General features: G+C 35.0%; 2 protein-coding genes and 1 long non-coding RNA gene across 3 annotated transcripts in view; 2 read left to right on the top strand and 1 right to left on the bottom strand.

Annotated features, from left to right (window-relative positions):
* The window catches only part of LOC137396632 (uncharacterized), a 55,532-nt gene continuing 33,117 nt past the window's right edge, over positions 1-22,415 (top strand). The window contains exon 1 of the mRNA XM_068082950.1: positions 1-80. The gene's annotated coding sequence lies outside the window, so the exon portion shown is untranslated. The remainder of the gene's footprint in view (positions 81-22,415) is intronic.
* The window catches only part of LOC137396592 (uncharacterized), a 57,163-nt gene continuing 36,346 nt past the window's right edge, over positions 1,599-22,415 (top strand). The window contains exons 1-2 of the mRNA XM_068082906.1: positions 1,599-1,700; positions 2,372-2,648. Coding sequence (XP_067939007.1) covers positions 1,683-1,700; positions 2,372-2,648 — 295 coding nt within the window. The 5' untranslated portion in view covers positions 1,599-1,682. The remainder of the gene's footprint in view (positions 1,701-2,371; positions 2,649-22,415) is intronic.
* On the bottom strand, positions 13,597-21,361 carry LOC137396857 (uncharacterized). The gene is made up of 3 exons (XR_010978633.1): positions 21,277-21,361; positions 15,327-15,534; positions 13,597-14,481 (listed from the first exon to the last, which is right to left on the bottom strand). It is a non-coding gene; the product is annotated as an uncharacterized lncRNA (long non-coding RNA).

Here is a 22,415-nt window from a genome sequence, read left to right as displayed (position 1 = left end):
ACGTTTGTACAGAAAGTCGTGAGCTCACAACAGTTTTCTGCAGCGACTGTTCTAAGAACTTCTGCAAAGAACATGCTCAGGTTAGTACATTATCACTAATTGATGTGTCTCTTAGACTAATAGTGTCTTTCAATGCTTGTTTTCCCTCACAATGATTTTTAGTAACTTTTATGCTATTATTGTACGCTAGTATATATTAAATAAAAATGAATGTTCTGTCCAAAGACTTTTTTATTACACGGGCGACGCCGGATAGCACAGCTAGTATAAATATAAATGTTTGTCTTTTGTTTGTCTGTCTGTCCATGTGTTATAGAATGTGTCTGTTCATGTGTTATCCTAAAAATAAATTTTTTAAGATTGAAAAATCTGCTTGACAAAAGTTTTGATCTCTAAACCTTCCATACCGGAGGAAGTGAGCTTATTCATTAGACTATGCGTTCAACTGAGCTTAGAAACAGTTGCAGATCATAGACTGAGGCCAATCTTTTATGTTCAGTTGTTGGCAGATGATCAAACGACTCGCATTAGGTTATTGTGAAACCACTGCGACAATCCTTCATTTTTCATTTATCACAACAGCATCTGGTCGATTTGTGTCCTCTCTCTCACTTATCACCACAACATCTGGTCGATTTCTGTCCTTTCTCACTTATCACAACAGCATCTGGTCGATTTCTGTCCTTTCTCACTTATCACAACAGCATCTGGTCGATTTGTGTCCTGTATCTTTTTTAAAGATGCACACCTTGCTTCATGGAGAAGAGCATGAGGTCACGCCTGTCTCGTCAAAATTGTCACAGACTCAGACCTGCCAAGAACATCCAGAAAATATCTTGAATCTGGCTTGTCAAGCTTGTCATTCCATGTTTTGCTCTTCTTGTTCGACTGAATCGGAGTGTGAAAGTTCCTCAGGTAACAGCTAGAAATGTCTGCTTTATTTTAATACATACTGATATTCCATTACTATAACAGAGTGGAAGCATACACCTAATTCTTATTAAGCAATAACATATTCGGTTTGTTTGATCACAACAACTTTTCACACACCTTTTTTTACTGAAGTTGAAAACTGAATTTTTTAAATTTTCTAACAAAAAAACTTTGATTGACTGCTAAGAAACATTCTGGCCTAAAATGTCTATGAGGTCTATGAAAAGATTTCAGCCTACAAATCTATGCAAACATTTTTACCTACATGTTAGAGTCTATAGAAACTTTGGGGTAAAAGTCTATGGAATTTTTGACGTACAACTCTATAGAAACGTTTTAGTCTAGAAGTCAATGTAAACTTTCAGCCTATTGAACTATGCAATCTAAACAATACCAACTCAATACAGGTCTCCGCTAAAACTGTATTGGAATGTTTTGGTTTATCAAAGTTATCTGACTATCATACCTATAACATCTATAGAAACTACATAACTTAGGAACTAAGAGATACAGATATATGAACTGTGTATCAATATATGACTAACATTTAATTCTTTACAGAAATGGATGACAAGAAACACGCAATCGTTGACGTCAACCTCCTCGCGGACGAGTTCCGGCAAAAGATGCGTACTGAGTCAATGAACATTGCTGACCGCATTGAATTGGTGTGCTGTGCGGAAAAGTCGATCCCAAACAACCTGACTGAGGCTGAAAATAAAGTCTCTCAGCTAACTAGAGCGGTGGATATGGCAGCCAACAAAAGGGTAAGAGAAATAAACTGATTCCGATCAATGGCGGTTTCGTGATGGCGGTGATTAACCGTTCGCTTTTGAGCTTTTAAGAGCTTGTAATCACATTTCCACATATTTGGCACCTACAACGCAGCAGAGTAAGACATGGTGAATTTTTTGATACCAAATAACTGTAATGTTAATTTTGTTGCAATTCAACCTGTAAATCTGGGTGTTGTAAACTTGAATGAATGAATCGCAAATGCAGTTAGCTGTCTGTTTGTTCAGACAGTTTTTTGTAACAAATGAGCTCACAAATTGATGGTTCACAACAGATGGTTCAATTTGAGTTAAACCAACTTGAGTTATAGATGTTATAGGTGAGATAGTCAGATAGCTGGATGTAGATGATTCAACTTGAGTTGAACCATCTGTCTGTATTTTTCATTATTTTTTGAGCAAATATTTTTCTAACCAACATTATTTTGGTGCAGTGCTGATTCCATTAACTTTCCTTAAAATCACAAGATTTGTGCCAAAAAGTGTTTTAAGTACAACTAAATAGTTCTAGTACTAATATGTGCAACATTTAATAACTTTTAATTTTTAAACAACAATAACATTTTTAACGATCCATCAGATTGTGTTTTATATCAACTGTTTATGGCTGAGTTATATTATTACTTTAATACTTCTCTTACAAGATCTTGGATATTCAAAACAAGTCTGCATCTGCAAAAGACAAGTTGAAGTCTTTCTCAAAATCAGCTACAAAAGAAACACTCACTCGATCTAAAGAGCTGAAAAGAAAAAGAGAACAACTTCAAAGTTTGCTCCAGTTCATACATCGAGCATCGTCTAACTCAGCACAGTCAGTGGTCGCGACTCAACTTGAGCTCTCTGCTATGTTAAAGGAGAGTGAAATCGACTCAGTGATAAAGAGTCGCATCAAGTACTCTTCCAACGCATTGAACAAGAACGGTATGCTAGCAATGTTCTGCATGTACATGAATGAGATTTCATTATTTATTGTATTAAGCTGTCATTTGAGGTAAGTTAGGAGAGTATAAAGTTGAGATAGGTTAGGAGAGTATAGAGTTGAGATAAGTTAGGATAGTATAGAGTTGATATAAGATAGGAGAGTATAGAGTTGAGATAAGTTAGGAGAGTATAGAGTTAAGATAAGCTTAGAGACCATAAATACTATGTACTCTTATGGCCTCTTATAAAATTAATTGCTCTAATATATGATATTATCAACATACAAAGCTAATATCGAAACAGAATAATTTTGTATGTCGAGATTTGACTATATTTATGAAATAATGTTTGAGCATGCTTATTACCGTACTTGTTTTAATATTTACAGAAATCTCTGACCAAGATGCAACTCAGTTCCTTATATTATCACCACCTCACACACTTAACTTTGTTACATCTGCGACATCAGCGAGCGAGATCATTCTGTGGAACTCCAAAGAACAACTAGTTAGTGCCCATGAAGCCAGCGTAAGAATATATGATAGAGACTTGATTCATCTTCAATCATATACACCGGGTGGCCATGTTTTGTCTCTCATTCAGAGCAACAAGCAAGCACACCTCAGGGCTTGCCCTGAATATTTAGCTTGGATAAGGGAATCATGCCAGGAAGAAGATTGGGGTGTTTCAATTCAAGCTTTTTCAGAACCTTCCAGGAGCATTCGCGCTGCTCGACCGACTTCTCACTGCCCTCAACCGATTGCTGTTTCAGTTAGCCCACAGGAAAACTATACAGCTCATTTGAAAAGGTCCGATGAAGTTTTCAAGATGATGCAACAACTCGACTCTCGTCCATTCTCTTCTCAACCAATCAAAGTGGTGATTAATTCACAGACTTCGAATATTCTTAATTTGGACGAAAATAATTTTGATATTTTTTCTTTAAATGGTGATCTGCTCAGCACTTATACATTGAATGACATATCTTCACCTCAAGAGATCACCGTTGCCTCAGATGGAGGTATCCTAATACTGGGTAGAAATCGTTTGTACAAGTATAAACAGCCTTTACCTTCAAAGACTATGACATCCATGTGGAAGTCAGACACACTAGATCATCCATCAGGAATCTGTGTCGGCTCTGATGAGTACATCTATGTTGGACACCTTGGTGGACTCTATGTCCTTTCTCCATTTGGTGAGTGGATTCACTCAGATTATAACAAGATGATAGGTTTTACCTTGAATATTAATTATGTTAATTACTTTTGTTTTTTCATAGTTCTGCCTCATTTTACCAGCAAGTAGGGTAACACACGCACAACACAGTCCATATCTACCAATGTTCGTAACACGAGTGTTCACAAGTAGGTAGCGTCTGTATAGTCCAACCTTGACATATGAAGTTAGTACGGTTTAATATTAGTTTCGCGTGTTGAAACTGTTACTTGTTGAAGCTAATATTTATGTGTGAATTCGTGGTATTTTATTGATAGATAAATACTTGAAATTTGACATGCAACAAAATTCACATTACAGTTATTTGGTATCAAAAAATTCACCATGTCTTATTCTGCTGTGTTGAAGGTGCAAAATAAGTGGAAATGTGGTTACAAGCTCTTAAAAACTCAGAAACGAACAGTTAATCGCTGTCATCATGAAACTGCCGTAGATTGGAATCAATTTATTTCTCTGACGTGGTCAAACGATTTGGTTATTGTCTTGTCACGTGATGTTCTCACTAGAATTGAAAGGCCAATAAGACTCAATATAAAACTTCTCGGAGCACTAGTTTATGACAAACACTTCGGGTTTTTCCAAAGCGCTCTTACCAAATATAGATGTTTGCTAATTTACAGTTTTGTTTTGGCTTGGTCTAATCGTCTAGTCGTAATCTGATCATGTGACCCATGTTTCCTGCAAAACAGCGCGAATAATTCCTGCAGCATGTTTCGACTATCACAGGTGACCAACAGGCTCCTCAGGTTTATCAAAAGATGATATTCATTCATTCGAGAAAAAGTTAAAAAATAAACGAATTTTTACGGTTGGTTTTGAGATTTCAGTGCCAGCGATAACAATGTTGATGAAATGAATGCGTAAGGACAATAGACATGGTTTTATTGAATACGTGAAATATATTTGTGAAAATATTTCGATGAATGAGGTTGCATGAAAGTGTAAACAGAAGCCATCTTGTTTAGCTTCGTCCCATTTGACCCGTTTTGAAAAGGGATTTTAATCTATGGCGTTTTCGTGATGGTGGCGATTAACTGTTTGTTTTTGAGCTTTAAGAGCTTGTAATCACATTTCCGCATATTTTGCACCTACAACACAGCAGAGTAAGACATGGTGAATCTTTTGATACCAAATAACTGTAATGTGAATTTTGTTGCAAGTCAACCTTTAAATGAGTCACAGGTGGGTTTTTAAAGATGAACTTACGCAGAATTTTACCTGATTTAATAAGAAAGTATCGGTATTTTTTATCATCTGCGATTATTTTTCATGTTTGAAGTGATCTGACTGTCAGGTTGTCTCAAGATTAAAATCGACCAAAATTGATTGCGGTTAAAACGCCCAAGTCAGGCAAAAGTTCTCTCTTTACTCAAGGTGTTTACACACAACACAGTTCGTATTTATCATTGTTCATAACACGAGTGCTCACAAGTAGGTAGTGTCTGTATAGTCCAACCTTGACATATGAAGTTAGTACGGTTTAATATTAGTTTCGCGTGTTGAAACCAGCATTTCTTTGTGCCAATATTCGTGTGAGAGTTTTTAGTATTTCATTGACCGATAAATACTTGAAGTAATCACAGGTCTTGAAGTAATCACAGGTGAACTTACACCAAATTTTAGTTGATTTTATTAGAAATTATTGGTATTTTTCTATCATTTGCAATTATTTTGGATGTTTGAGGTGGTCTGACTACCAGGATGTCTTGAGATTAAACTCGACAAAACTTGATCACAATCAAGTTTTTTCGATTTTAATCTTGAAGCATCCTGATAGTCAGACCCCCTCAAACATCCAAAACAATCGACAAAACTTGATCATGGTTTAAATACTCCGAAAAAATACGTGGAAAATGACATCACTGGTAGCTGATAGTCTATAGTATCAGCTACCAATATCAGCTATTGGCAATATCAACTATAGTTGATATTGCCAATTGCGTTCAAGTTGCAGTGTTGTGAGTATCTATCATGTCAGTCTGTTCACGTTTGATAGTCAGATCACCTTAAGCATCAAAAACAATTGGAAATGATAAAAAACTACCAATACTTTCTGATTGAATCAAGTAAAATTTCATGAAAGTTTATCTTCAACGGCAGAGGAATCAACACCTGGTTGAGATACTTCTCTTCATGCGTGTCATTCTACAGCTTGTTCAGTTTATCCCTGATGCCTGACTGATCTTTATACAATGGTTTGTTTTAGGTAACATCTTGAAAGTCCTGACTCACCAATACTTGCGGTCTGTGAATATATCTGATATAGCCGTGTCTCCTTCAGCTGAACAGATTGCTATAGCCTGTGGTGATAACGGTCTTAAACTTTTCAACCTGTGTAGAGCTTAACCAAACAGAAATGTAATACTAACAGTCTAAACAGTGAATCATCAGTGAATCACATCCTCATTGATGTCAGTGGATGCAAAGACCCGTTCTGTAAAGTTGCACACAAACTAATCCTTTATGTTTACATTTCAATATTTTATAGCTTTAGATTGCCAATATAATGCAAGAGTTGAATTGATACTGTCTATATTTACAAAATATCATTTTTTGCAATTTTATTGCTAAATGCTGATTTTTGTTTTAAGCTTTTAACTTTTCAGTTTTGGTATAGTATAGTTTTGTTTATAAGTTTTAATGGGTTTGCATTTTGAGACTTGCGTTTAGAAAAATGGTTTTCCTTCATCGTTGGGTGTCATTGTTCGTATTACTATACATATTATTACATTTCAATATTTCATAGCCTTAAATTGCCAATATTATGCAAGAGTTGAATTGGTCCTGGCAGAATTTACAAAAAAAACCTTTTTTTTTTTGCAATTTTGTTGCCAAATACTGAGTTTTGCTCCTTGTTTTTGACTCTAGTTTTGGTATATTGTACTTTTGTTTATAAGTTTCTTTGTGTTTGTGTTTTGAGCCTTACGTTTGGAAAATGCTTTTCTTCCACTGTTGGGTGTCATTATTCTTATTGCTACATAGTTTTACTTTTTTCTTACGACAATAAAATATACAAAACAGTTTACAATCACACTAGGTTTGTCAGTTGAAATGAAAGCTTGAGTTTGCTTCACAGGAAAGGCCAACTGAGACTAAAGTCTAGACGACATAAAATGATCTGCACCCAAAATAAATGTAAAGCTAGAGTGTAAAACTAGATTAAGCCGAACGTATCTAAATTAGTCACTAATCAACACTCGGTACTGTATAAATAAAAATACTCATGTGTAATAGCAACAAAGAAGTATGTGCATTGTACAGATTTTGTCGTCCACTTACTTGTGGCATACTGCGTAACTGCTACACCAACAACCTTCTTGACTTCCGCGACGGCTTACAGTCATAATAGGGAAACATCGACTAATCTGAACCGAGACAAAGGTTGGTGCCCATGTCGCAACTTCGCCGCAAATTTAAAAGTAGACGACAACTCCAAATTAATATCACAGATAGAAGACACGCACATTCTTGTACACTGTATACACATATACATTGTAACCATAATAAAATGCAGAATAATAGTCAAACACTCATATTTTATAATATAGTCAGGGGTGTAGTGGTTAGATGGTATTTAGGCAAAAATTTTAGAGCCACATTTAACTAGACATTCATTTAAAGGTTGACTTGCAACAAAATTCACATTACAGTTATTTGATATCAAAAGATTCAACATGTCTTACTCCGCTGTGTTGTAGGTGCAAAATATGTAGAAATGTGATTACAAGCTCTTGAAAGCTCAAAAACGAAAAGCCGACGTAGATTGGAATCTATTTATTTCTCTGACGTAGCCATGAAATTTGGTTATTGTTTTGTCACGTGATGTTCTCACGTGAATTGAGAGGTCAATAAAAAGCTCAATATAAACTTATTGTAGCACTAGTTTATGACAAACACTTCGGGTTTTACCGAAGACCCCGTATCAAATATAGATGCTCGCTACTTTACAGTTTTGTTTTGGCCAGGTCTAAGCGGCAAGTCGTAATCTGATCATGTGACCCAATACTTCGCAAATAATTTTTGAAGCACTTTTCGATTATCACAGGTGACCAACAGGCTCGTCATGATTATCAGACAATGATATGTACTCCTTCGAGGTAAGGCTAAAAAATTGAATACTGAATTTTTACAGTAAGTTATAAGATATCACCACTGTTAAAAGTGACAGCATTACAATGATAACACAGACGCGTAAGAACAATAAACATGGTTTTATTGAATGCGTGAAGTATATTTGTGAAAATATTTCGACGAATAAGGTTACATGAAAGTGTTAACAGAAACAATCTCTCACAACTACGTCGCATTTGAGCCGTTTTGGAAAGAAAATCCAAACTATGGCGGTCTCGTGTGGCTGCGATCAACTGTTAGTTTTTGAGTTTTTAAGAGCTTGTAATCACATTTCCACATATCTGGCACCTACAACACAACAGAGTAAGACATGGTGAATCTTTTGATACCAAATAACTGTAATGTGAATTTTGTTGCAAGTCAACCTTTAAAGCACATAAATTACATAATTTTTTATTGTATATTTCAATACATCAGAGTCTTGGCTTTCGAATGAGCTATTGTTTGCCATGGTGAGACAGACATTGGTTGGTGTTTATAAGATTTCCCCAGAGCTCTACCGCGAAAAAGTTTACTGGCATAGTCTCGTAAATTGTGACGTCACAATTCTCATATTCGTTGTTGTGCGCTCTTACCGCTTATTTATCAACTACGATAATGACGCTAGTGGCAGGCGAAGGTAGGACAACTCCAGAGAACGGATGAAGATAACAAAGGAATCAGTGTCATTAGCTCTCCATGTACATATTATTTCTATGATAAGTACCTCAGACTCCAAGAACCATACTATATTTTCCCGATGATATTATGCACTAGCTCTTTATTTTTAATGTGATTTTGAGGGTGACGACTGAAACTAATTAATTTCAAGCATTGCGTGATCTCGCGAAAGTGCGATTGACATTTAGTCCTAGGGCCACGCAACATAACGCAACCGCAGGTCATAATTTAATTGATGTGATTTCATTACCTTTATCAACGACAGTGCATTTATTGAAGCATAATTAATTAATCCAGAACATGTGTTTGTATTGGTCGGGCGTTAGCACGATCGCGGGCATTGTTGATTATCTAGAATCTTTGTTTATTATTAGCGCTCTCCGGATTTAACAGCACCGATTGTCACAGAAAAACGCAGCCTCAATTTCAGCGAAAGGGATCGACGACCTAAGGCTAAATGAGAATTATGACGTCACATTTTGAGTACCTGAACCAAGTGTTTTTTTGCAGGACGTACTTTTGACACCCCGTTTTTCATAGTTCTATTGTTCTTTGTGTATTGAATATAGGCTCATTCTAAAGCCAAGACTCTGATGTATTGAAATATATAATAACAAAATCATGTAATTTATGTGCTTTAAGTAAAATGATATTGAACTGAGTTTGTATTTAAAAATTGCACTGACTTGTAGTAGATGTATAATCAACTTAATATATCTGTATTGTAACCATAATATAAAGATTACAAATTTCCACTCAAAATGCTTTAATTCTATGTTTACACACAGCTGTAACTCAAACAATTTCTGAATGCGAGAACGTGCCCTGCCTTCACTGAATATAATACAAATGAAATACAACTGACATTTTTGATTTTATTTTCAAGTAATCTATTATCACATTAACATCAAGGTTGTATAACAGTATCTTATTAATTCTATGTATTTATTAAGTTGTTATAACTACATTGTAGCACTACTTTTATGGAAAAGATGCAACATAATGTATGCTGCATATCGTTGTTACGCCAATAAACATTGTTTATAGTAAAGCACTATTTTTTCATTAATTTGACTATTTAAGCTATTTGACACTAATGTTCAGTTCCTGCTGTAGGACTACATGTAATTTTATTGTTGTTTGAGAATGGTCAACAGGCACGTTAGTTTCAAAATCTTATTGAAATAGTATGAATTCTAAAAGCATTCATAGTACATAAGGGAGACATATCTAGAGAGGGAGACATAGATAAAGAAAGAAGTCTCTCTCTAGATAAAGAGGCAAACATATCTATAGAGGGAGACATAGATAAAGAGAGAAGTTTCCCTCTAGATAAATAGGGAGACATATCTAGAGAGGGAGACATAGATAAAGAGATATCTCCCTCTAGATAAAGAGGGAGACATCTTTGGAGAGGGAGACATAGATAAAGAGATATCTCCCTCTAGATAAAGAGGGAGACATCTCTAGAGAGGGAGACATAGATAAAGAGAGAAGTCTCCCTCTAGATAAATAGGGAGACATATCTAGAGAGGGAGACATAGATGAAGAGAAAAGTCTCCCTCTAGATAAATAGGGAGACATATCTAGAGAGGGAGACACAGATAAAGAAAGAAGTCTCTCTCTAGATAAAGAGGCAAACATATCTAGAGAGGGAACCATAGATAAAGAGAGAACTCACCCTCTAGATAAATAGGGAGACATATCTAGAAAGGGAGACATAAATAAAGAGAGAAGTCTCCCTCTAGATAAAGAGGGAGACATCTCTAGAGAGGGAGACATAGATAAAGAGATATGTCTCCCTCCAGATATAGAGAGAGACATATCTGTTTGAAATCAAAGCGATTCTAACAGAAATCATAACAAAGGAACTAAGTAATTATATGATTACTCTGTCCATTGCATAGAAAAACTTTATAAGTTACGAATTTGAGTAAAACTACTCAAACTATTTACAAAAGATTAAGAGACAGTTCTTTAAAGGATAGAGAAACTGAAACCATATAAAAGTGCTCAATTCTAATACATCATTATTTTACCATGGATTTTCGAAAGAGAAAAGCTTATATTTTCCCGTGTATTGTTCGTCATTTTGAAGTTAGATCTCGCCAACAAGCATTTACTTGCGATAACTGTGATAAATGGGTGCGTCGTACATGTACTTCAATCAGTCTTTAAACATACAGAGCTGCTACTAAAGAGGAAACCACACTTCGCTGGAGCTGGATAAATAATTAGGATTACATATCATTTAGAATTATGCGCTCTGGCACCAATACGAGTATAGCATAACTGTTGGGACATTACAATGGATAGCCAGTGCATTACATGGCAAATGATATTGGCTATGTGATTATACATAGCTGGTTATTTATGGAATAATTACAGATTACTTTTACTTGCTTAATGTATAATTCCAGGATAATACTTTTGCTAACAGCTATCTATACATATATATATATATGTGTATATATATGTATATATATATATATATATATATATATGTATATATATATATGTATATATATATATGTATATATATATATATGTATATATATATATGTATATATATGTATATATATATATGTATATATATATGTATATATATATATATGTATATATATATATATATATATATATATATATATATATATATATATATATATATATATACTTGGGATGTCTCTTACCAATTCATTGTAAACTCAGTGCTGGAAAAAAGAACATTACAGTGAGAATACAACACTGCAATTAATTTAAATATATATTGCAGTGAAGAAGAAATATGCAGAGCTGAGACGGACATGCCACCAGAATATTATGTGTTGAATAGAGGAAGTCGGAAAGGAAAAGACTTACTTGTTAGCAAAGAGGGATTTAGCTACGTAAAAAATAAAGAAAGATTGACTCATAGAGGAATGGTTATTTATTGGATATGTTTGGTCACAGGATGCCAAAGCAAGGTAAGACAAAAAGAAACTGGATATATACAAAAAAGTTACTCACAGACATGGCGCTGATAAACATATAGTTTCAAAAAGACGGATGTTTTCAGAGATAAATTTTTACAATGGCAATAATTGTTTTTAAACTAAAAATGCTGTCAATGATTATCATTCACTATTGGAAATAATAATTTATCATTTATAACTGCATTGCGGGAGACACATCCTACATTTTTAAAATAATTCACTGCTCAACTCATCCATGTATTATACATAGGAAAGTTGATTCTACAAGTATGTTTGTTGGACTATTCTATTGCTTGATATTGTAGGTTAATCAGTCTGCCAAAGAAGATCAGTTTTCTAGTGGAGCAACCATAGTTGATCGACTACTTATGGCAGGTGATCCAAAATGGAGCAAGCGAGAATGTTTGATAAGAAAAGCAAATAAAGTGAGGCAGCGACTAAGACCTGCTGATCCAAATAATTTGAATTTTGAGGTACATGACTTAAACATTAAAGATGTAGTTGCGTCAAAATTTAAGTTGATCTTAAAGGAAGCATTTTTTTTCTCTATCAGTTGATATGTTGTTTGTTGTGTTACGCGATCGCATTGCCAAGATATTTGAAGATTAAAACCGAAAAAATCTGATCTCCGTAAAAACGCTTAGGCCACAAAAACGTGCCCAACCTCGCCAAAAATGATGTCACGCGTTTGGCAACCTCTCTCTATCTCTCGTATTCACATCGGCTATTTGCGATAAAAGTCTAGTCTTATTACACTAACATCAAAGTTGTATAGCAGTATCTTAATAATTTTATGTACTTCTTGTGTTGTTATAACTACATTGTAGCACTACTTTTATGGAAAAGATACATAATGTATGCTGCATATCGTCATTACACCAATAAACATTGTTTATAGTAAAACACAATTTTTTCATTAATTTGCCTATTTCAGCTATTTGACACTAATGTTCAGTTCCTGCTGTAGGACTACATGTAACATTAAGGTTGTTTCAGAATGGTCAACAGGCACGTTAGTTTCAAAATCTTATTGAAATAGTATGAATTCTAAAAGCATTCATAGTACATAGGGGAGACATATCTAGAGAGGGAGACATAGATAAAGAGAGAAGTCTTCCTCTAGATAAAGAGAGAGAGACATCTCTAGAGAGAGAGAGAGGGAGAGACATAGATAAAAAGATATCTCCCTCTAGATAAAGAGGGAGACATCTGTTTGAAATCAAAGCGATTCTAACAGAAATCATAACAAAAAAACTAAGTAATTATATGATTACTCTGTCCAATGCATAGACAAACTTTTTAAGTTACAAATTTGAGTAAAACTACTCAAACTATTTACAAAAGATTAAGAGACAGTTCTTTGAAGGATTATGTTTCGTAGAGAAACTGAAAAGCTTATATTTTCCTGTGTATCGTTTGCCTTACTAAAGAAGAAACCACTATTCGCTGGAGCTGTGATAAGTAATTAGGAGTACAATATCATTGAGAATTATGCGCTCTGGCACCAATACAAGCATAGCATAACTGTTGGGACATTACAATGGATAGCCAGTGCATTACATGGCAAATGATATTGGCTATGTCATTATACTTAGCTGGTTATTTATGGAATAATTACAGATTACTTTTACTTGTTTAATGTATAATTCCAGGATAATACGTTTGCTAACAGCTATCTATACATATATATATATACTTGGGATGTCTCTTACCAATTCATTGTAAACTCAGTACTGGAAAAAGAACATTACAGTGAGAATACAACACTGCAATTAATTTAAATACATGTATATATTGCAGTGAAGAAGAAATATGAAGAGCTGAGACGGACATGCCACCAGAATATTATGTATTGAGTAGAGAAAGTCGGAAAGGAAAAGACTTACTTGTTAGCAAAGAGGGATTTAGCTACGTAAAAAATAAAGAAAGATTGACTCATAGAGGAATGGTTATTTATTGGATATGTTTGGTCACAGGATGCCAAAGCAAGGTAAGACAAAAATAAACTGGATATATAAAAGAAAGTTCCTCACAGACATGGCGCTGATAAACATAGTTTCAAAAAGACAAATGTTTTTGGAGGTTTTACAATGGAAATAATTATTGTCTTTGAACTAAGAATGCTGTCAATAATTATCATTCACTAATACTATAGGAAATTATAATTTATCAATACTGCATTGCGGGAGACACATCCTACATTTTTAAAATAATTCACTGCTCAACTCATCCATGTATTATACATAGGAAAGTTGATTCTACAAGTATGTTTGTTGGACTATTCTATTGCTTGATATTGTAGGTTAATCAGTCTGCCAAAGAAGATCAGTTTTCTAGTGGAGCAACCATAGTCGATTGACTACTTATGGCAGGTGATCCAAAAGGGAGCAAGCGAGAATGTTTGATAAGGAAAGCAAATAAAGTGAGGCAGCGGCTAAGACCTGCTCATCCAAATAATTTGAATTTTGAGGTACATGACTTAAACATTAACGACTAGTCAAAATAACTATACTGATTGTGATTTCCACATGCATTGTTGAGTAAAAACTGTCATACCACTCAGAGAGTATATTATAATGTTTTTTACCTAGAAAAATAATCGTCAATCAAGAATCATACATTTTTGTTACAGCTATTTCAGACAAAAATACTAGAGAAATTCCTAAAGGCCGGCATTTCAACTAATTGCAGCAGAAACTTGATTTTCGCATCGGATGAACAGTTGAATCTCATGTGGAAAGCGACCACCTAGTACGTTGATGGGACCTTTAAAGCAGCTAGGAAACCCTTTGTCCAATTGCTTTCGATGCATGTATATGTTTTACAGAGAACTGCAACAAAACAAATTCCGGCATGCTTCGTTTTGATATCAGGAAGAAGGCAAATTACATTGCGATAGGTTTAATACAAGCATAAATATAAAGGTCACAATTGGATGCAGAAATTGTGAAAAACTTGAAAAACCACTTTTTGGTGTTAAAGAATGCATGACTACAATATAATTGAACTTATCATATTATTGAACCTATTATATTAATCAGTATGGTTAATATTGTATGTTTGTAAGAACTCTATGAATTTATGACCATATGTGAGCTTTAAATTCTTGTTTTTAAACTAGAAACATCAATAATACAGTTGATATGTAGAAATAACAATAACAATAACATTTATTTGTTTAGATACTTCAAAAATTAGCATCCTTGAAAGACCAAAAGTTTGAAGATTTGTAGCTGACTTTGAGAAAGGTATCTTATCATTAACAGTTGGTAAAATTTAATCTGAATATGCTTGAAAATTTAGACTAGATGACAACATGGCAACAGTTGTAATTATTTTCCTTTGATGCTAATAGTAATTTAAATGTATTTGTTTCAGGTCTATGGAAGGCGATGAGAGATTGTTTTCCTGGTATAAAAGGACAAGAATGCCACTTTCGTTACTGCCAAGCAGTGTATAGACATGCAGGGCAACTTAGACTTATAAAAGACTACAAGGATCATTGGTCAACAACAGAAAGATTATACAGAGTGTGTTTGCCCTGCCACTGTTGCCAAATGAACATATTGATGGCGCATTTGAAATTTTAACAAGGAGAGTTGCCAATTCTACTGATGAGTATTTGCAGGAGTAATTATATTATGTGAAAGAATCATGAATAAATAACAATACTTACTCAACAAGTTCATGGTCATTATTTCGGCAGGTCATCTGGACTAACAATGACATTGAGGAATGGCACCACCGGTTGAATGCATTATTGCCACCTGAACATCCCAATATGTATCTACTAATGGGAATTTTAAGTCGAGAAGCCCACCTCAGTAAAGTCTATACTGATCTGGTTGTGGATGAGATGTTGACCAGAAAGCAACGACAGCTATCTAAAACAAAACACACGTATTTAATTAGACTGTGGAATGAGTATGAAGATAAAACGATCAGTACGACCATTTTTTTAGAAAGGTACTGGATATTCTACCTGAGTTTTAATTCTATTATATTCGCACCAAATAGTAACATTTTGATACAACTCATTTTTTATCTCCACATAATATAACATTAAAGTTAAGCATTGTCTATTTCTCTATTATATACTCTGTAGAGCATACATTTATAAATAAAATTAAGACCACTCATGAAATACAGTAAGTAGAGTGTTTTAACCTTCATATATGATGCTCATACATCCTAAATGCATCAGGCATTATTGCCAAATTACCGTAACTACTGTGAGATAATTTATTTACAAATGCTCCATCACCTGTTAATAGTAAAGACATTTGTTATGATACGTGACACGAGTGGAGTTACCACTATACTCCACTCGTATCATAACAAAAGTCTTTATGAGAAATACGGATAAAAGAAAAAACAACTTCCAATGCAAATAGCTTACCTCCTGTACATTTATTTATACAGAGAAACATAAATAATTTATGCTGTACTGTACACCACCAATATCATAGTGATAGATCATAGTGATAGAAAAATTTTACAACCACAAACTAGAAATAGCCTATAATGGTTATCTGATGAAATATATTGGCCCAAGCTAAACGAGTTGTAAATTGATAGCATGCCTTAACATACCCTACAGGATGAATTTATTCGCAGAGTTAAGTTTCGCGAAAATTGCCATTTCATGCATATTCGCGGATTAATTTATTCGCGGCTGAAAACTGTCACTCTCTAAGAAGAGTTAACTCTATTACGTCTAGCAATAGTTAACCCTACGCATGCGCGCATTGCGTGTTACGTTTTCTATTTAGCTTACAACTATGGGTTGATCGTGCTAAGCTATAAATTCTTTGCTGCGTTCAGAGGTTTTCACGAATATTCATAGATTTGGAGGCCCTTGATGAACCAACAATTTGTGGTAAGTAATGAGTTTTTCACATTTACTAAATTAGTTGAATTTTACTTTGGTTCTTCAGTAAAACGCAAAATTTATTTTTCCATCCTACCGTTTCATTATTTGTTTTAGTGTGAGAGAGAAATTTCATCATACACGGAAGCACAATGATTGCAAGGGTGGTAGATATCATTCTTAGAAGATCACCAATCATTCAGAGACGTCTTGAAGTTAAGGTAGAAGTGACCGCAGCTACTTACAAGGAGAATATATCTGTTTTAAAAAAAGGAACGAAACGCCTTTATGAGAACAAATCTTTGGCCAACCGGCAGAACTTTGCAATAGTAAGCCACGAGGAGGGTTCTGATGATAACTTCCTTACCAGCCATGTAGTAGCGAGAGAATCGCCTTTAACATCTACCCAAGACGGTGACAGCGATATAAAGCTGCTATTACCAAAATAACTAGTCGGAGAGCACCATTACATGCTAGTATTCACTTATCAAGAATATCAGTTTAATTTTATTGCTCTACACAACCGCCATATAGACTAAACTGCTTATATTTACTCCATTCATCGTTTGTAAAATTTTATTTGTATTTGAAATATTTTATTTGTACACTCAAGTTTGTAATAAATTATAATATATCTATACATGAAATAAAATATATAATTTAATCATGTTTGCTGCAGCGATATCAAAGAGTTGTTGTCGATGAAGAGGTCTAGGTTGACTGGTTGCTTCTCTGCCAATATTCCTGCCTTGATGGATATTACTACTTGTCTCTAGTTTTCGTAATCAGAGTAGGTTGTTTCATTTTCAATCAGCAGTAAACACAAAAAAAAATTAATAAGTGTTAAGGAAGTACAAAAACAAGAGCTGAAGTATTTAATGAAAGCGATCAGTTTGTACACAAAAGAATTAACTAATGCAGTTAATTATGGAAAAATGTATCTGCACTACAAATCAAATACATAACATAATGTCCAGATCAGAATCATGATCGTCCTCAACTACGTTATTAGAGATTGATGGAGTTGATTTCAATGTAAAAAGACTAAGAGAGATTTTTTTGCGATGACGAAGCCATGCCGAATAACTTGTGAAAACCTTGAATAATTTTGTAAAGTTTGATGCAATGGCAATAAAACTCGAAGCCCGGCGATGATTTTAAAGGTTGACTTACAACAAAATTCACATTAGAGTTATTTGGTATCAAAAGATTCACCGTGTCTTACTCTGTTGTGTTGTAGGTGCCAAATGTGTGGAAAAGTGATTACAAGCTCTTAAAAGCTCAAAAACGGAAAGCCGCCGTAAATTGGAATCTCTTTATTTTGATGACGTAGCCATGAAACTTGGTTATTGTCTTGTCACGTGATGTTCTCACGTGAATTGAAAGGCCAATAAAAAGCTCAATATAAAACTTATCGTAGTACTAGTTTATGACAAACACTTCGGGTTTTACCAAAAACCCGGTATCAAATATAATTGCTCGCTACTTTACAGTTTTGTTTCAGCCTGGTCTAATTGGCAAGTCGTAATCTGATCATGTGACCCAATACTTCGCAAATAATTTTTGCAGCACTTTTCGATTATCACAGGTGACCAACAGGCTCGTCATGATTATCAGACAATGATATGTACTCCTTCGAGATAAGGCTAAAAAATTAAATGAATTTTTATAGCCAGTTATAAGATATCACTGCTAAAAGTGACAGCATTTACAATGACGATAAAACAGACGCGTAAGAACAATAGACATGGTTTTATTGAATGCATGAAGTATATTTGTGAAAATATTTCAACGAATGAGGTTGCATGAAAGTGTAAACAGAAACCATCTTCCACAGCTACGTCACATTTGAGCCGTTTTGGAAAGAGAATCCGAACTACGACGGTTTCGTGTGGCTGCGAGAAGAAAAGACAATGCATACTAAGTAAGGTCTAATATACACTACCGTACAGCATTATATGCACGTATATCATTATTATAGTAGTATATATATATCATGTTATCATATCAAGCAATTACCATATAACTATATACAAGACACTATACACTTTCAAATACAGAACCCACTACCAGCCACAATATGTCCTGTATTTTTTGTCGATCCATCTGGCAGCCCTAGGACCTAGCCGGTTCAAGATGGGACCAACCAATGTTGATATACAAACTCATCGACGGTCCATAAGGTAATTGGTCCATCGGACAACTAAACTTACAGAATTAAAAGTCAAAACTACAAGATCTTTCAAGAAGCAAGATCAACGAGTGCATTCACAGTGAATGGATACGGCAGTGGAATACACAACTCACGAATGGTATGTGCCCATATGGCCTACTCCCTACTCTGACTCCGGAACATTTGTTCCAAAACCCACTGCCATTGAATGGCGACAGAAAGGATGTTGGGGCACTGTGTGACCTACTAACTGGTCATAGCAGGCTCCTTTCCTTCCAATACAGGTTAAATTTAACATACACTTCAATATGCACCTGTTTGATAGAAGAAGAAACAGCGAATCACGACATGAACCTCTGCACAGACTATGATGTCGACAGAGCCCATACTAACCCATCGACAGAAAACTGGAAATCCGTCATCTCGTTCTTTAATCTCACGAAAAGACTGATGTTCTAACAATACTCAATTCAGATGATAGAATATAAACCTCAAAAATTGCCAATCTAATACTCATAAGAGATAATCAGAGAACTTTCAAGACAATGAAGAAGTTTATTGTTGAAAAGGTGTGTAAACCTTTATCCAAAGGAAACAGCAAACCCTTTAACAAATATTTGCGTACAAAAAAGAAAGAGCAACACCCAGTTATTACCCTTAGACAAGAAGATGGCAACACTACTTCTGACAGCAACCAATGTGCTGAGCTGCTAAACTCCTACTTTCATCAACAATTTTGTCAGGGTGAAAATGCTAACGAATTATCCACAATAGTGTGGACAACCAGTTCTATAGAAATAAATGCTGAAGGGATAGAGAAACTTATCTATGATCTTAAAAACAATAAGTCACCTGGTTCTGATGGCATTCGTAAATGTGAACTGTTAGTTTATCCTGCGTTAACTGCACGGTGCCTTAAATACATATTTCAAGCATCTCTCAACTCCGGAAAATTACCTTCCATGTGGAAATGTGCGATCATAACTCCTATCCATAAAAAGGGGTCAAAGGAACTGGCTTCCAACTACAGACCCATATCACTTACAAGCGTTCTTGGAAAGATGATGGAACATATAGTCCTACATTATTTAAATAAGAAACTTGACTCTGTACTTTATAACAGGCAACATGGCTTTAGGAAAGGACTGTCATGTGAGACACAGTTATGTGCAACGTACCATGAACTTGTCAAGGCCACAGAAAACTCAAAAACTATTCATGCAGTGATCCTGGACTTTCAAAAGGCCTTCGATAAAGTTCCACACAAGCTTTTACTCATCAAACTACGTCAAATCAAAGATTTAGATCCTGACATTGTTAACTGGATACAGGACTTTCTAACTAACAGATCCCAAAGAGTGGCAATAAAAAACACGCTATCAGATGAGCTACCAGTTACATCAGGAGTACCTCAAGGTTTGGTTCTTGGACCAACACACTTTTTGGTGTATATTAACGACTTACCCCAATGTGTCACCTGTAATGTGAGCTTATATGCCGATGACACACTACTATACTCCACTGTTAATAATAACCAAGACATAGAGAAATTTCAGACAAACATTGATGCTCTCCACAAATGGTCAACTGAAAATATGATGCCATTTAACACCACAAAATGTGAAGTTGTTGTTTTTAATAACAGACTACAACAGCTAACATCTTATACTATTGGAGGAAACCTACTCAACTGCGTGCAAGAAATTAAATATCTTGGGGTTCCTATACAGTCTGACTTGAAATTTTCAAATCATAGAGCCTCTAAAATAGCCTCAGCAAATCGAACACCTGGCTCTATTAAATACACCTTACATCAAGCACCTCAACGTGCCAAGCTTCTTGCCTACCTAAGTCTGTGCCGTCCCATATTAGAGTACGCAGATGTCCTCTGGGATCCTGCAGACAAGGCATCTTGTCACAGACTGGAACTTGTTCAAAACAAGGCTATAAGATTTATCAAAGGAATAAAAGGTCGCCATGGTGTAACGGAGGGAAGGAATGATTTGGGACTACAGTCCCTTGAACATAGAAGAAAAACCCACAGAATTTCTGTCCTGATGAGAATTCTTTCAAACGAGAAAAGACACAAAATACTATCATCAGCATATGACGAAATAACAAACAATAGAACTTTAACTACAATGCACACAAGATCTGCGGAGAGAAGAGAACCTCCCTCAATATATGCCTCTAAACAGTTGTACTACAACAGCTTTCTACCCAGAAGTATCCGGGACCTAAAAATAGGGCAGTAATCTCATGATGCCCAAATCCTAAAATAAATGATTTCAAATAAATGTTGTAATTAAAACAGCTAAATGCTGGAATATTGATAGTACATAAAGTATTCATAACCAAATCTATCAACAATGAAGCACTCAAAACCCTTATACCACTAGGTAGTTTTTTAGAGTGTTCTAAATTATCTGAGGTAAGATCTGAGGTAAGATACGATCTTTATTTTCAAGTATCATTCTATAAATATTATTATATCGTTACAATTTTATATCATTATAACACTGTAAAACTCTGTACAGAAACAATAGCACTGTACGTTGTATTTATACACTTTCAAATATTAACCTTTCATTTTGGCACGCAAAAAGTTGCATTTTTTCTTTTTATTTTTAATCAATAAAGAGTTCATCATCAACAAACTCGTCGAGCTTCAAACCCGTCGGGATTCCGACTATAATCCCTCACAACGTGAGACGCCAGCATAGTCTGAGTTTAGCAAACCTGATCATACAAGAAACGGTCAGATCTAAAAAAGATAACGATTTGTGAGTTTCTAGCCTGCAGTTCCTAACTCGGTTTGAAAACTGTGTAGCTGTGTTGGCGATTATATGTTATCAGTAGTACCATGGACGTAATGGATTTATTTAAAGGTTGACTTGCAACAAAATTCACATTACAGTTATTTGGTATCAAAAGATTTGCCATGTCTTACTCTATTGTGTTGTAAGTGCCAAATATGTGGGAATGTGATTACAAGCTCTTAAAAGCTCAAAAACTAACAGAAAATCGCAGCCACACGAGACCGCCCTAGTTTGGATTCGTTTTCCAAAACGGCTAAAATGTGACGTATGTGTGCTAAAACGGCTAAAATGTGTGCGAGATAGTTTATGTTTACACTTTCATGCATCCTTATTCGTCGAACTATTTTCACAAATATACTTCACGCTTGCGATAAAAACCATGTCTATTGTTCTTACGCGTCTATTTTATCGGCATCGTAATGCTGCAACTTTGAGCACTGATATCTCAAAACATAGCATAAAAATATGTTTAATTTTTTAAGCTTAGCTTGAACGATTGCATATCATTCTCTGATAAAAATGATGAGCTTTTTGGTCCGCTATGATGGTTGAAAAATGCTGTAGAAATTTTTCGCGCCATATAGCGGGAATTGTAAGTCACATGATCAGATAATGTTAGTTTCAGTTCAAGTTTGATCTATCGCAAATGGCAAACACGCTATCTCATATTAAACTTGTTTATTTCAATTCGTCATAATGTCTAACGCGCCACATAGTGTTTGTGCAGCTGCCAAACTGAGAAGCACCTTTTTTTGGCCAAGAGCTGAGAAAAGACTAGACCTTCACCGGGCGTGGAGCAACTGGGTGAAGCTGGATGTGACAAACTTTATTTATTCGCCTGCTTACTCTTACCTTTGTTTTCGCCAGTTCAAAGACGACATGTTTTCTAACCTGTTTGCATAC

The sequence above is a fragment of the Watersipora subatra genome, chromosome 5 (genome assembly GCF_963576615.1).
Source record: "Watersipora subatra chromosome 5, tzWatSuba1.1, whole genome shotgun sequence".
Classification (NCBI taxonomy): domain Eukaryota; kingdom Metazoa; phylum Bryozoa; class Gymnolaemata; order Cheilostomatida; family Watersiporidae; genus Watersipora; species Watersipora subatra.
This window is presented reverse-complemented; position numbering and strand designations above follow the sequence as displayed.